Source organism: Malaclemys terrapin, chromosome 2, assembly GCF_027887155.1.
Source record: "Malaclemys terrapin pileata isolate rMalTer1 chromosome 2, rMalTer1.hap1, whole genome shotgun sequence".
NCBI lineage: Eukaryota > Metazoa > Chordata > Testudines > Emydidae > Malaclemys > Malaclemys terrapin.
Window position 1 is genome coordinate 16,781,571 of NC_071506.1, and position 16,634 is coordinate 16,798,204.

Sequence of the window (16,634 nt, forward strand, 5' to 3'; positions counted from 1 at the left end):
CCACCATCTCCCCTCTTGGACAACAGAGGCAATGCATCATGGGAATCCCTGCATATGGTGCATCATGGGAGATGTAGTTCACAAGGAGGAATCTAGCTCATAGAGGAGACAAGGAACATGAGGCATCTACGCTACAGTTCCTACGAGACACCACAGAGGCATAGTCAAATAAAAATATTTCACTTTTCAACTGAAATATCTTGCTTCTTTGAAGAAAATTGGAATTTTCTATGGATAGCAGACACTTGTGAAAAATTTCATTTAGTCAAAAACCGAATTTTCTGTCAAAAAACAAGTTTGGCTTGGGATTTTTCAACTAGCTCTAGTAGTCACCCCTACTAGGTGGATTTTGACGCTATGATTTCAACTCCTTTAAAGTACACTAATAAAAAGCATTTGATCTACATTTGTTTTCCTTTCAGTGAGTCAGAGCAATGATTCAGACTGTATCTATATCTGCGTGATGGCAGGCCGAACAGGTAAATGTAGAACTTATCCCTTCCGAGACTATAACCCTTACACTTAGAGCACTGATTGATTCAAGAATCTACTGCTTTAATCCGCTTTGTTATTTCTGTGCATGTGTTTTTGCAGGCAGAAATATGTCTGACTTTTGGGAAATGATAGAGAAATCTCCTGTTATTAATTACACATTTTCCAGTAATATGTCTGCGCTCCTGGGTAAGTACATCCTGAAGGAAGAAATGAATAACAAGTTTTCGTGTTACCACTGCAATGAATGCAGAGATTTACTTGTCTGCTTATCCTACACATTAACCACAGGAAACTGTGTATGAGTTAAATGCAGCGCTGGCACATCACCAAATTTAGGGTCAGATTCTTTATCTATTGAAGGCAAAACTTTTATTGATTTCAGTGGGTGAAGTGTCTGGCCCAGGGCTGGATTTACACCTTACAAGCCCCTAGGCACAGCATCTTCAGAGCCCCCCTGCCTACAGCTGACCTTCGTGTTCCACCCAGTTTTAGAAAGGTAAGGCCTTCCTAGAACGCTGGCGCCCCTAGGCACGTGCCTATTGTGCCTAATTGGAAATCCAGCCCTGGTCTGACCTTTATGACCTAATCCAAAACTCATTGAAGTCAATGGGGGCTTGTCTACACTACCCGCTGGATTGGGTCTATACTAGATGCAATAAATCGACCTCTTAACGCTCTCCCGTTGACTCTGGTACTCCACCAGAATGAGGAGCATAAGTGGAGTCAACGGGAGAGTGTCTGCTGTCAACTTAGCACAGTGAAGACACCGCGGTAAGTAGATCTAAGTACGTCGATTTCAGCTACGCTATTCATGTAGCTGAAGTTGCGTATCCTAGATCGATCCCGCACAGTAGTGTAGACAAGCCTTGGGAATCTTCCAATTGATTTCAGTGGGCTTTCAATCAGGCCCTTAAGTGGGGATAGGTACTGAGCATACCCATAGCCCTTTGACTTCCTTGGGGATTTTAGATGTTCAAAACCTTATAGGATTTGATTCAACAGCACTACTATGGGCTTGAATTTGCTCTCAGAAAGCACAAATAATTAATGGAAAATAAGAAGAAGATTGAGCAGATGTTCATCTAATGCTTTATCCTTTGAGTGTGGTCTTAAGTGCCTGGTGTAAGATTTAGGAAGTGTCTGTGGTTTGCTTACTGAGAGAAAAGAAGCCAGAGATATATATTTCTAATTTGGATACAAAAGCATAGTCATTTAGGGGAAAGGTGTTGCATTTACCCCAGTTGGAGATATGGTGGGGAATTTGCACATCTCTTTGAAAGGTGGGAGATAATGGAGAGGTGTCTAGTGGATGCGTGACATGCTGGTACCATGTTTAGGGGCAGAAAAGGAGAGTCTTTTCTTTTATGCACCACATGAGTGTGGTGTGAGAGGTAGGTGTAGTCATGACCCCATGAGCTGTGTCTTCTCCAGATGTTTGGAGGGACTAAGATGTGGATGGGAGGTGAGGGAGCTAGCATTCTATCTAGCAGTGAACTTGTCAGTCACTGCAGCCCAGTCTCTTCCTATAGAGATGAATGGATGATATTTGGTATCTAGTATAGTCTGTAAGGTTTGTAAGACACTTGTGTTCATTCCATAGATACGCATCTGGGAAAGTAAATCAAGGTGAATTTCCCCGAAATAACAAACACTTGTATGAAAATAGGATCTCCAGAGCTAGGAACTGTCAGTACCAAAACCACACTAAATCTACTGCACTTGATTTAAAGGGCTAACTCCATTAACTCTCAGCAGTAATAAGCTCTTATCTTCTATGTGAGCTAGCCACTAGAGGGGGATAAGACACACTTGGCCAGTTGCTACAGTAACACCTGATGTAGTAACCTAAAGTGCATGGTAGATTGAGCTACACCTAAAATAACAAATGGAGATATCCTAGAACTGGAAGGGACCCCAAAAGGTCATGAAGTCCAGCCCCCTGCCTTCACTAGCAGGACCAAATACTGATTTGGCCCCAGATCCCTAAGTGGCCCCCCCTCAAGGTCTGAACTCACAACCCTAGGTTTATCAGGCTAATGCTCAAACAACTGAGCTATCCCTCCCCACAAACTGTTAGCCCCACGCTGCCGCTGGTGAATTGATCTTCTGCTCAATATGAACATCACAAATATTATAAGTGAAGTCAATGAGAATTTTACCTGTGCATGATTAAGTCCAAGAGAATTATTTCTCCTATTTAACAAAACAGTAAAAACATATAGACATTTTGCCCAATAGCTACTTTTCTTTCAAAGACAATGGTTGTTTCTCTTACACCAGAACTAGATCTAAACCCGTGTGTTTGATTTACATATCCAAATGCTATCGAATTTGTTTTAGATTATGAGCATGATAGGATACGACTAACTCTAACTTTTACTAACTAGAAGATATAGACTCAATTCTTCCCAGCTTAATGACCTTACGAGAAGACCCTGACAAGATCATGGACGAGCTCCCTGAAGACATTTGGACATTTAAAAGTACGCAAGTATCCTCAGAGCTAAATATTGAATCTCCTGGGCAGACTAGTTGAAATGCATTTATGTCTCTTGTTTGGTTCGCACCACTGTGTGCTCGGTGCAGGACAAAATCTAGAGGAAGGCACAGCCTTTTCCTAAAGCACAAGATATGTAAACTGGAGAAACATTACACATCAGGCTAATAGTGTCGGATTGGGGATTCGAAGTTCTGTGCACAGAGTGGCCCAAAGTTTCTTTTTAAATAACTTCATTGTTCACAAAAGAAATGTCTTAAGGAGGGATGTGAATTAAGGAAATGTGGTTGCAGGGCATGTGAGATGGAGGAGACTGTTCAAGATGCTTCCCAAATCTCACTCATTCTCCCCATAAACCCCTCCTTCCCACCAGTCTGTCTCCTCTTTCTCTATCTAGCTATCGAAGGTACTTACATGGCCTCCATTACTGTAGTAGCTCAGAGTCTTCAATGTATTTATCCTCAAAATACCTTGTGAGGAGGGAAGCGCTATTTATCCCCATTTTACAAATAGCGAACGAATGCACAGAGAGGCTAAGTTACTTCCCAAGGAGACGCATGTGGTCTGTGGCAAAGCAGGGATTTAACCACATCTGCCAAGTCTTAGGCCAGGGCCCAAGCTACTGGACCATCTTTTCTGTCCCAGATATCTCTAAATATTCATCTTTTTCCTTCTCGCAGACACTTTTCTCTTTATCCCCAAACCCTTTCCCTTTCCATGTCTCTCAAGCCTCTCACACCAAACCTTCAGTGTCTTTCACATTCCCAGTCTCAACTCCCTCCACCCCAGTTTCCCCAATCCTTCTCAAATCCCAGTTTTTGCCCCCTCACTCCCACCAAACTCATCCCTCTTCTTTTTCCCCACATGCCCTTCACACGATTCCCCCTCCTTAACCCTCACCTCTTAGCTCAGCAGTAGAGCTGGTTAGGAAACAGTAGAATTATTTTATATGGGAAAAAACTAAAAAATAACATTTAATTCCCCCCCCCCTTTTTTTTTTACAATAAACAGAAAACTTTTCAGTAAAATGTTTGTTTTTGAAAACTTTTTTGGTTTTCTTTTTCCACTCAGAAAACAGAAAATGTTGAATTAAATGAAATTGTACCATGCGTTCATCTCTCCCCTGGCCTCGCTAATGAGGTTGAGTAGTTGCCATTCAACGTGTACTAGGAATCAACAGGTTTTACCATATGTACTGTAGGCATGACTGTTCCCCAAAGTGTTATGCTCACCATTTTCTGCATGTTTTGGCATTGGCTGTGCTGCAGTAGAAGTGTACATCCATGTGCAATCAGATAACAACATCCTTCCTGCTCCTTTATGGCTTTAGCAACAAGGATGCCTTCCTGGGAACAGACTGTTGCATGGAAAGGAGATGAAATCCTCTCTACAAGATTTCCCACATGGCCAAGGACTGTTGGTTTGAAAGGATCTGGATTTCCAATTCTACAGCTGCCCTTGTGGTTACAGACAGATGCTCCAAAAGGACATGGCACTACAAGGCCGCCTCCTACTACCATGGAAAGCTATGATATTTTACCCCAAATGCAGCCATCAAGTGAGTTCAGAGAATGGTCTGCTGTGATCAGATGCCTGGGAACATAAGGGGCTCTCACTCACTCAGTAGACTATGTCCTTTGCTTATACATCTTCAGTGAGGCTTAAAGGCCAAATCCTGCTCATGTGATCACTCAGCTTGTCCTCCCTGCCTGTGTAGGGAGTGCATTGGAACAGCAGCTGTGGAGTGACTCTTCAGGCACTCTGGAGCCCGGGGAAATTATTCTTTCTTGGCCCAACTTCCTACCCTCTGCAGAGCTACTCAGGGGCTCTGTGCTGGAAGGAGAATGTGGGCTTAACAGGATGGGGAAGGGAGAGAAAAACAGCTCCTGTTAGATCCAGCCATGGATTTTCTGTGGCCCCCCCAATCCACTGAAATGTTACTTCCTGAGGAAAAGCATCAGGCTTGAGCTCGCTGCCATCTTGAGAAAACAGTCCTCAAATTCAACAAATTACATCAGCCCCCGCCTCGCCCTGTCATTTTCAGGGAGCAGTGTCCCAGGGGTGCAAAGAACAACAGACACTCTTCTTCTGACCCTCCAGACATTAAACACCCCAGCCTCTACCCGAAAACCTGAGCATAAGAAGGGAAGAGAAGCGAGTTAGGTTGGTGGTACCTCAAAAGGCCAAACGAGAGCTAGTGTGTGCATATAAGGGCACAGCTTGCCCACCCAGAGATCAAAGCTCCCACAAACATCAGCAGCATCCAGCACATGTAACTTTTTGCTTCCATACGTGTCAAACTTGACAAGTTTCAAGTCAGATGAGGAAAGAGCTCAGGCCATGATTTTCAAAAGTGACAAATGATTTTTCATGGAGATGGTTCGATTTCGATTAAATTGTGGCAGAATTGGCACACACGTGCCTGGTTTCCTGCCAGTTTTCCCTTCCTGCTCTTTGGCAGCTCACGCAGGGGTCTATTAGGGAACTGAGAGCCTGGAAGCCATGACTCCTAAGCCCAATTGGGGACAGAGGGCTTCCAAGGTCAGGCACTCTTGGGCAGCCCATCATGCAGGCTCCCCATGAACCAGAGCCCCAGGGCTTCCAAGGTCCCTTGGTGGACTGCCCTGGAGCTGGGGCACCGTTCTCTTTCACAGAGAATTTCTAAACTTTGGGTTTTCATTCCAAATTGGAACAAAAACTAATTCTGAAATATGAAGCGCCTCCACGAAATGGAATGACCTCTCTCCATGCAGCTCCAGTCTCAAGTTGGACACGCAAAAATCATTCGATGTTTTTGAAAATCTAGTCCATAATTCTTTCCCATAGACATATAGTATGTGACGCATATTGAATTAGCTCTGAAATCTGGCTGGACAGTTTAATATACGTTCTTTGTTTCTGCAGCGGGTACCTCTTCACCAATGCCCTCCATCTCTGCTGAACAAATGCAGGATTTGCCGAAACTTCTTCCTCTTTCTAGTGAGGAGATTTCATCATTGTAGGGGAGCTACGCAAAATTATTGGGACTGTCCCACAGCAACTACTTACCCAGCCAAGGCCTCCATGCTCCTGACTCTTTCTTCAGCCTTCTTCACTTCACGCGAGCCACTTAGCTATCAGCCACTTTCTGTCCTTCTCATGCCCGGGCCTTCTGCCACGGTGCCTTGTATGCCTAGAAAGTCCTCTCTGACATGCTCCTGGCCTTTTTAATTATGCTAGGGGTCGTATTGTAAATCCATGTCTACCCTCACCTAGTTCGTGACCTGCCAAAACCTTGGGACTAATATGCATGTTGAACTTCACCTTTCATCATCTCCCCATATTTTATATGCCATCTAGTTCAAGGGGGGCAGGAGTCCTGTGTCTTTATCTGCCTATAGCACACCAAGCATGCTGTTGGCATTATACAGGTAAGAAATCATAACAATTAAAATGATATTGAAACATGTTTGGTTTTGTTCCCATAGCTGAAATGTATCCATTCTGGACACAGCCAGCTTCTCCTGAAGTAACCAAAGTAGCTGTCCAAACGGAGTCGGGTAAGTTTATTTCTTATGGACAAGAATGAGGTTGCTTTGAGATAACCTGTGAAGAATGCTGCCTGGTACATTTATGATAGAGGAATTAATTAATTTGTCCCTGTATGTGGGCTCATACATACACACATATATAAACAGATGATTTGTCAAATGTGTAATTCTATGTGGTCTACTGATCCTTTACTGAACCTGCCATATGTTTCTATTAAAATGCCAGGGCCTGATATATTCTTTTCCTCCCTTCGTTTATAACAGATCTGCCTTCATTATTGTTGTCTACCCCGGTATACAAGCCTGAAGTGTTACCAAAACTGCACACAGCTTCCAGTAAGTACCTGCTCTCTGCAGCAAAACATGGAGGTACTGACAATACACACCTGCTCAGATTTCCTCCGGTGAAAATGTGTTTTAAATATGTGATAGTGTGTCATATTTTGATGTTACACATATTTGTGTGCTCCCATATATAAAAGGGGCCACTTTCACTTTGGCTCCATTTGTGAGTCATGTAACTCTAATATATAAAACATGTTACTAAAAAGGCATTCACCTATGTGTTGGTTTTAACTTTGGGGAGAATCTGAAAACTCCCTTATCCAAAAGAAAATAGCATGCTTCAAATACTCCTACTAATAAAAGGCAATCGCTGTTGCTTTACACACGACATGTAATCTAGAGAAAGAAAATCAAGACTGTTTACCAGTCTGGCCGTCCCTAAGCCTCAGGATGAGGCCAACCTCCTTCGGTGATATAAATATCAGCACATCAAGGATGCCCGTCAGGGGCTAGATTTTCACAAGACTTCAGCACATTAGGTATGTAGCTGGGGCCACAAGTATCACAATGAGTGCTGAGTACTTTTGAAAATCTGGGTCCTATTTAGATGCCTAGAAGGAGCGCTCTTGAAAAATCTGGGCCCAATTGTGGGTGCCGAACCCATGAACATCTGGCCCTGAACTCTTTTGGAAATTAGCCCCAAGTCATCTAGACCAGAGTTGACAAGTGGAAGACATAGTAGCTTAGAAGTAGACTTAGGCTAAATCTGCACAGCAAATCAAGTTAAAGCTTTAAACAAGATTCAGGGAGGAGAAGGAAACTTCTGCTTTTAAACACAACAGCAGCCAGAAATATAGGAAATCTGACGGATGTTTGCCAGTGCTTATAATTGGAAATGAGTAAACTTGATGAGGACAGCTCTATCCATTATACTGTATGCTTAAGATAGGAAGAAACATGTCTAGTGTGACTTCTGAAGTGGAAAAGTAAAAGCAACTATGGCCACATCTTGCCATCCTTTTTTAAGCACAGCTCCCATTGACTTCAGGAAGAGTGTGATGCATGGGTATGACTCTTAGAATAGAAACAGAAACTCATGACAAACATAAAGACTTAAGCCAACATCCCATTCCATTTCAATTAACCCACACTCCAAACCCCATCCTGTCTTCCAACCAGGCAACTATTTAGGTAGGGGGTGTGGATCCACACTTTCTCCAAGTTCAGGAGTGAGGCTTTATCTGTGGTTTTATCTAGTTTATTTTAGAGCCAGCCCCAAGCTGAGAAATTCAGAGCTGAATTTGAGCTCTCTCTCAACGTTCAGGAGGTCACTGGATCATGGGTTGTATTTCTGGCTCATCACTGCCTTGGTTGCAAATGATTCATGGAAGAAATACAGGCGATGAAAACAAGGCCAAAGGAAACGTTATTGATAGTGTACAAAAATAATTAACACCGCATCTTGAAGCTTCATGCCTTGCTGCAGTTCTTGTCCCTGCTGGTTCCACATTTAGGCCTCAGTATGTATAGCTACATACTCCTACTTGAGTCTCCCAGCTGCGGTGAGCCATACGGAAGCTAAGGGAAACCAAACTGTAAAGATGGTTTCCCCAGCTGCAGTCAGTGACTGGCAAAACTCAAAGGGTTATTGAGGTTTGGGCTGGAGAAGGACTCAAGCATTTAGAATAATCTTACCTTGATCCATGGGGGTGCCTCATATGGCAGAAGAGTGGAATTTGGTGGCTTGAGGGTTTTTAATCTTGATTTTCACTTGATCTTAATTCCTTCCCTGGACTGGAATGTGAATACCTCATTTTAAGATTGTATGTTGATTTAGGCTAAACATTTTCAGAGCCACTAAAGTTAATGGGAATTTGGCATCCAAGTCCTACAGGCAGCTTTGAAAAACTGAGCCTTAATCTCACTTTATTTGACTCATATAAGCTATCTTTTGAGAGCAGCCACTGAACTCAGTTCTCCAATGATACCTGTTTTTATAATGTGACTTTCAATCTGGAGCACCCCAGAGTGCCTTTTCAAAGGGCTCACTTCAGCCACCTCTCGGGTGGAACATGAAAGCTGTTTAACAGTGCACAGCAATGCTACACAACCATGTAGGACAAGTTGTGAAAAAGAAAAGCATGTGTGACTGGAACAGTGGAAGGAATTTAATTAAGCATGTAAATTCCCCAGTTAGAATCTAGCCAGGACCCCAATGGCTCATTCAGAAAGTGCCATAGGATATTTGATGACCATTCAAGACCTTGATTCTACTGTTCATCATACAGCAGTGCAGCACAGTGCCCCCAGACTGATGCTAGCAACTTTGGCTAGTCAGTAATGCAGAGAAAAGAATGTGACCTACTGAATCATCAAACCACGTACCACAGCACCAAGTTAGTCTGCTGACCCGTCCCTCTTTAGTTTGGTGCAATATGACCTGGTCCTGGCACTTTAGTCAGGCACGTAACTCTCTAAGTGCATCTTAGTATATTTTGTTCATTTGTTTTTTACCTGTATGGGAGTTTGAAGCCAGTGTTCTTTGCTCTCAGCCATTTTTTGTGGTTTTTCCCAAATGCTTGGTGCAATATGACCTGGTCCTGGCACAAGGTGGAATGGCTGCTGACGTTTTGCTGGTGCTTAATAGATTTTGAATGTTTTTTTTCCCTCTCCCACTTGATTCACACTAATTTCCTGCCTAGTTACCAGCAAATTCCAGAAAGGTTACTTCTCTTTTCATTATTCATACTCATTTAATTCTCATTCTCATTTTTGAGAATAGCTCATAATGCCTGTCATGGACCTTCTTCCAATCAGGCAACGCATCTCTCAGTCTGAAGACTGCCACCACAAAGCACACATCCACCTCTCCTCCCCACATGTATCTCTGCTTCCCACTGCCCCCTGCCTACTTTCGGTCTGCCCACCCTACTCTCCTTCCTCTCTATGCCCAGCGTGGCCGCCACCCCACTCTCTGACTCCCTACTAGTCTTTCTCCCCTTGGTCTCCAGCAGCCGAATACTCCTCATCGTGACCTACCCTGTCATGCTGGTACTCTTTACCCTGTGCTCATCCACAGGTAACCCCCGTCATCCCTCTCAGCTGCTGCGGATAGCTGCTCCATTCCTGAATTGCCATGGTCAAAAGCCAGGAATGATGGGCTGAGTGTACTTTCATTCTTCCCGCCCCCATGTTAATATGTGAACTGCTTTTCCATGACATGAAATTCACTCATCCTGTCTGCTAATTAAAGCCGGTTAGGGTGATGTGATGCAAATGTATCCCATGTTCTTTATATTTCAAAGCACTCAATGAGCCAGACTCTGATCTCTCCCTGTTCTGTTTTGCTCCGCTTCGTGTTTTGTTCTTCAGTTATAAAGTGCTCCTGAGAAAGGAAATTCGGTGGATCCCATGAGGCTAATTCATGTGATCAAAATGAAATGATTTCTGTGTTCCCACAGAAAAGCCGGGCTGTCGGGCATGGCCGCAGCGTTTCTGCTTTGAGCCAGACCTTTTCTGTTTCGAAGGGTGATATTAACTTCCGAGCGCTGCTGTGCCTGAGAAGTTAAAACAGATGTTCCATGGTTCCTGATGATAAATGTAATTTTATTGTGTGGGAGGGCAAGGTAGGGCGAAGAACAACCAACCCAGCATTCGGAAGTGAAATAAGTGGTGGGAATGGGGCATCAGGCAACTGGCACAGGGTTTCTCAAAGCCACTTTCTGTAAATGGAATCCAAAGAGGCTTTCTGCAGACAGGAGTGATTCCACAGAATGTGGGTTGCGGTGTAATGAAGTTTGAGAGCCGCTGTATAATGAAGAGCTATCTCCTACACTCTGTAGACAGCATTAGAAAGTAAAAGTATGCAGTAAAATTCCTGTATCCATCATTTGGGGAAGGAGGTGGGAAATGAGGTGAGTGAGTGGGAAACATGTCCAGCTAATCTGTGGGTTGTAACCATTTCCATAAACATTGGAGGGGTTCTCTTATGAAGACCCATGGGTGGGTTTGAGCACATAGGAAATTAAATATCTCTGTGGTGTGGATAAATAGGTACCAATAAAGAGGTACCAATACAGTTCCAAAGGAGACAGGGGAGGGACACTTTGTGGAGGACTTTGTGATAGATTAATTGGAAGCATATGGAAAAATAAAACACAATGTTTTGATATTGTCAAAGGAAATCGTAGTAGCTTGAAATGGGTTTTTAATAAATCTGAATAGCACAGAACTTCCTGTGATAACTGCTTGGTCAAAATAGGGGCAGCAATATGAAGTACTAACGGTGTGGGCTGCAATCAGTTTTTTAAGGCAAACACTGCTTCCTTGTGGCCCTTTTGTGCTAATGGAGCTGCCTGAGAGATCGAACTGGCACGTTGCATTCCCTATGCAAATGTCTCCTAAGCAGCATGATCGGGGAAGGTAGAGAGGGTTTTTTTTTCAGCAACCCCTGGGTTTTTCATGCAGAGACTTGGAAACAAAACCTTGGTTCAGATTTACTTGGCAGTCTAACAATGATATTTCTGATTCAGGAAAGCTCTTGCGCATACCAACTCATACTGTCTTCGGCCGTCTGGTTATTGATTCACAACGAGCCCTTCTCTAAATGTGGGCGTGTGCATGTATGTCGTGCAGCTGGTACTGCAAACATCCAATTTTCTTTAGTCAGGCACGATCACACTTCTTGGGAGTGTTAACTCTCTAAGTGCGTCTCAGTATATTTTGTTAATTTGTTTTTTTTACCTGTATGGGAGTTTGGAGCCAGTGTTCTTTGCTCTCAGCCATCTTTTGTGGGTTTTCCCAAATGCTTGGGCACTGTACTTGCACTTTTCTTATTTTAATAGTACTCTCTCACCTGCTCTACACTACACAAGGCAGCTTATGTCGACCTATCTGTCTATCTGTCTTCACTTAAATTTGGTTCCCGTCGATGTAAGTGTCCTGCTACGCCGATTTAACACCTGAGCGGCAGACAGCCAGGGTGTATGTAGTTAGGTTGGTGTAGTGATAGTGTAGATGCTGTGTTACTTACGTCGTGTTACTGGCCTCCAGGAGCTGTCCCACAATCCTCCGCACTGGTTACTGTTGTGAACTCTGCTGCCTAGACTGCAAGCTGTCCCACCCCTTTAAAGCCCAAGAGTTGTTGACATTCCTTTTCCTGGTTGCCTACTCTCCGTTGTTGAGTTTAACTGCCCAGTTGTCAATGCCAGCTACATGCTGCAGACACGCTCCCGCCTGGAGTAGGCAGGAGATATTGAATTGCCTGCGGGGAGAAGAGGCTGTGTAGGCGCAGCGCTGATTCAGCCTTGGACAGGTGGATATCTGTGAGCAGATTGCTTGGGGCATGCAGGAGAAGGGCTACACTAGGGACCAGCAGCAGCGCTGCGTGAAAGCCAAGGAGCTGTGGCAGGCAAACCAGAAGGCCAGGGAGGCCAACAATCGATCTGGTGCTGAGCTGCAGACCTGCTGCTTTTACGAAGAGCTACAAGCCAACCTCAGCGGAGACCCCATTACCGACCCCAACACCACTGTGGATACTTCCAAGAAGCCCGAGTCAGAGGCCCATTTTGTGAACAGTGAGGAGGAGGAGGAGGTGGGTGAGGAAGAGAAGGAGGAATATGGGGCACAGGTGACATGGGGATCCGGCTGTGCAGCGACCCAGGACATGTTTTTGACTCTATCACCATCCAGCCAGTCCAACAGTCGAGCACAGACGAGTCCGATGCAGGGGAAGGAATCTCTGGTGAGTATGCAGTTTGCTTTGAAATTACAGGGATGGAACCTCCAAAGTAGCAGGACATATCTGTTGATTTACTCTTTTTTTTTTTTTAAACTTGTGCTTGAAGAGGTAGTGCAACTACCAAGAGAGGCAGAGTTCCCAGTTGCTTTTCATTCTCCTCCAGAGATTAGGCAGAGGGAGGCCACACAGAGTTGTTTGTTTATGTGCACCGGGATGTCCCGTGAATACTCTGTAGAGATCTCGATGAACCTTTCATGGAGGTACTCTGCAATCCTCTGCCGAAGGTTTCTGGGGAGGGCTGCCTTATTTCTTCCACCTTGGCAGGACACTTTCCCATGCCACTCAGCAGGCACCATTGCAGTACCCAGGCGAGCAGCAGCTGTGTGCTCTCTGCCTCTGTTACCCTCAGGAGTGAGATACCAGCTAAAATCACTACTGCCTGTGGAAAATGGTGCCAGTATTGAGTTCCATTGCCCTGTACAGCTATATTCATGGCTGTGAGCTATTCCCCCACCCTCTCCATGGGCCATACTCACCAGGCAAGTGCTGTGACTGGTCCCAAGGAGAAGTGAGAATGTAGTGCTTACAACTTTTGGGGATCAATGGGAGTTTGGCAGTAGCCTAAGTTTTGATTTCCATTGGGAATACACTGGACAATGATACCTCATTGTTGTATTTACAGCTGCTGGTATTGTCGCCTTCAGGGGCTCCCCTTCCACACCCAGGGAATGACTGAGCCAGAGAAGGAAGAGAACTCCGGATGATATGTTCCAGGAAATGCTGCAAGCCTGTGCTGCTTCAGAGAACCAGATCAGGGCCTGGAGGATCACCCTTACAGACAGCCTGGAGAGGAGAAAGGCCCAGGAATCCCAGCAGGAAAAGGAGAGGAAGATGCACCAGGATATAGTGGGGCTTCTCTGTAAGCAAACAGAGAAGCTGCAGACTCTGGTAGATCTGCGGGTCCAACTATCTGGTGCTCACCTCCCTCTGTAGCCCATAGAGAACTCAATATCGGGACCTCCTTACACCATCCCCCACAACATTCCACATGGCATCAGGGGTCGCTGCACTATTCCTACCACTCCATGCCAGGGGACATTAAAGACAACCACAGCTTTACCTACGCTGACCTGTGAAAGCCATGGTTGGTGTATGTGTACCTGAAATGGAAATGACTGTTCTTTGCCCTTCATAGGTTCTGTTCCCTTAATTTATTAAGCTTTAAATGCTTTTTTTTTTTTTTTGAAGTGCCTCGTTCATGTTATGGAATAAAATTCTATTTTGTTTGGATAAAGAGTCATTTCTATTAATTCACAATGTTTGGTGCTGGGCAGGTTTGACATGCTCCAGTTTCCTGTTACTTCTTTTTCTCACAGAACCGTAACATCAGTCACAAACAATAGGTGCATTGACAGTGTTATATTCTTACATACACAGCAATCACTACAAGAATGCTACCGGGCTGCAAAAGAGCAAGGCTGCAGAGACCCACTACAGCCAGATACACTGCTCAGACTCACTATTATAATGTTCTTTCAAAGCCTGTCTGAGCCATCTAGCTCTGTGTTGAGCTCTTCTAATAGCCCTTGTATCTGGCTGTTCAAATTCAGCAGACAGTCGCTCCACCTCTGCTCTCCATCCCAGCAGACACTTGGCCCCGTTTGCTTCACAGATATGCGGCAGGACACAGCAGGCAGCTATAACCATTGGCATATTTTTCTCTCTGAGGTCCAGTCTCATAAGAAAACAATGCCAGTGACACTTCAAATGATCACAGGCACATTCAATTGTCATTTGGCACCTGCTGAGCCTGTAGTTGAAGCGCTCCTTGCTGCTGTCGAGATGGCTGGTGCATGGCTTCATGAGCCGGGGGGCAAGGGACTGGCTGGGTCTCCCAGGATCACTATTACCATTTCAATGTACCCAATGGTAAGCCGCCGGTCAGGAAAGAAAAGTCCCTGCTTGCAGTTTTCTGCACAGTCCTGTGTTCTAAGATGCAAGCGTCATGCACCTTCCCTGACCAGCTCACACTGACGTCAGTAAAGCATCCCCAGTGATCCACCAGCAAGTGCATAACCATACAAAAATAGCCCTTTCTACTGATGTACTATGTCGCAAGGTGGTCTGCTGCTTAAATAGGGATATGCATGCTAGCTCTCTCCCAATCACAGTTCAGAAAGCCTATTGCCTCAAAACCATCCACTGTGTCCTACACATTGCCCGGAGTCACAGTCCTGCGTAGCAGGAGGTGATTACTGGCCCTGCGCACTTGCATGACAACGGCGCCTGCGGTGAATTTCCCAACTCCAAATTGATTCCTGCCTAACTGGTAGCAAACTGACATTGCTCATTTCCACAGTGCAATCACCTCTTGCTCCTCAAGTGTCAGTGTCCCTCTCATTTTGGGGTCCCTGCACCGGAGGGCTGGGGAAAGCGCCGCACACAGATCCAGGAACATGGCCTTGTGCATCTGAAAGTTCTGCAGCCACGGCTCGTCATCCCAAACCTGCATTATGATGTAATCCCACCAGTCAGTGCTCGTTTCTCAGGCTCAGAACTGGCGCTTCACCGTCTCTATCTGCTCCGTGATCACCACCAACAACCTTGAATTGTTTCTTTCTATGTCCCACAGCAATCTTGCCTCCAAAGAAGCATCATGCAGCTCTGCCAACACTGCAGGATTGGGTGCCCTGTGCTTGCAGTGTTCATGACAATAGTGCAGAGCTGTGCAGGTGCCATGCTTCTGGTAGAGATGGCTGACAGTGAGGAAGGCCGCACAGGTTTGAGGGGATTTTTGAAAAGAAAATGCAAAATATTATGGGCTGCAGTAGAAGTGATGGGATGGAGAACATTGCATTGTGGGAAGTTGCCCCCATGCTCCTAGTTGCCCCTGCAAAACAAGGCATTGCAAAAACTTCCTAACACACCAGGCACGGAACAGGGGTGAGTTGCACGGTGGGATACCTACTGACATGCCCGGCATGCTGCACCGATACAAGCACTCCTGGTGAGGACGCGCACTGCCGCTACAGGTAGCATAGTGTGCACATGCACAAGCGATGTAATCACTGCGGTTGCTGTATGCCAACATAACTTAGGTCAACATTATTTTGTAGTGTAAACATAGCCTCAGAGAAGTAAAAACGTCAAAGCATTGGAACATAAACTGGAACTAGATGATGTATGTTTCTTAAAGAGGTGTAATTTTCACCTGTGTATAATGCATATTTATAGCTTGAAATTGATAATGTCAGCCATGAAAAGCCATGGAGCTGGACTGGAAGAAGTAATTAGGCATAAAACCCCACATGATGGACACTGGGCATTCTCGACTAGGGAGTTTCTACTGAAACTTACTCACTAGTAGGCAACTGATAAATACTAGACACTAGAAAGAAGTTCTGAATTTAGAAGGCTTCCAAACCCCAGGCAATGATGGTAGGTAGCTAATTATTTTGTCCTTCTTGATCTCGGTTGTTTTTCTTCTGCTTAAATATATGTAGCCATATAAGAGGTAAATATAACTTATTCCCCATAGCACCCATTGGTTGTCACTGGAAATTAATGATTAGCATAACTAATGGATGAATTTTTGGTTTCTTTGTATCCTACATGGTGAGAAATGAAGAATTTGAGAAGAATTAGGCTCACATACCTGAATGGCAAGCAGAGGGCCATGCCGCAGTCGTTCTTTAAAATGATTCTGCACAGAGATGTTTTTGATTGTGGTGTTTTTTATTGTAAGCTCTGTGTTGTTTGGTTCAGATCAGCTTGGCCTTCTCTGTGAAGACTGGAAATCATGGGTATCTCTAGGACCTCAGAATCGGAGACAGGTTAAATGTCCCTTTAGCAACAACTAGAAATAAAGAAATTCCAGCTAGCTAGCTATTTACCTGGCGTCTTATGAGGTTCTGTAAGGGATCAACAGTGCTCTGGAGACCTTTACCTGAAGTGTTAAGGGAAGGCAACCCTCATTCCAATAATGAGTAATGTGCAATGTTGCAAATACTATAGTAAATCAGAGTGTGGAAAATTCCTTTTCCAGACCTTTGCTTTGATCTGATGGTTTATCAGGCTATCTCATCAT

At 44.7% G+C, this 16,634-nt stretch overlaps 1 protein-coding gene across 5 annotated transcripts in view; it reads left to right on the plus strand.

Annotated features, from left to right (window-relative positions):
* The window catches only part of LOC128831412 (otoconin-90-like), a 93,511-nt gene that overhangs the window by 17,581 nt on the left and 59,296 nt on the right, over positions 1-16,634 (plus strand). For all 5 annotated transcript variants that reach the window (XM_054017766.1, XM_054017769.1, XM_054017768.1 and 2 more), the window contains exons 8-13: positions 423-479; positions 595-681; positions 2,886-2,978; positions 4,323-4,550; positions 6,460-6,531; positions 6,787-6,858. In XM_054017766.1, coding sequence (XP_053873741.1) covers positions 423-479; positions 595-681; positions 2,886-2,978; positions 4,323-4,550; positions 6,460-6,531; positions 6,787-6,858 — 609 coding nt within the window. The remainder of the gene's footprint in view (positions 1-422; positions 480-594; positions 682-2,885; positions 2,979-4,322; positions 4,551-6,459; positions 6,532-6,786; positions 6,859-16,634) is intronic.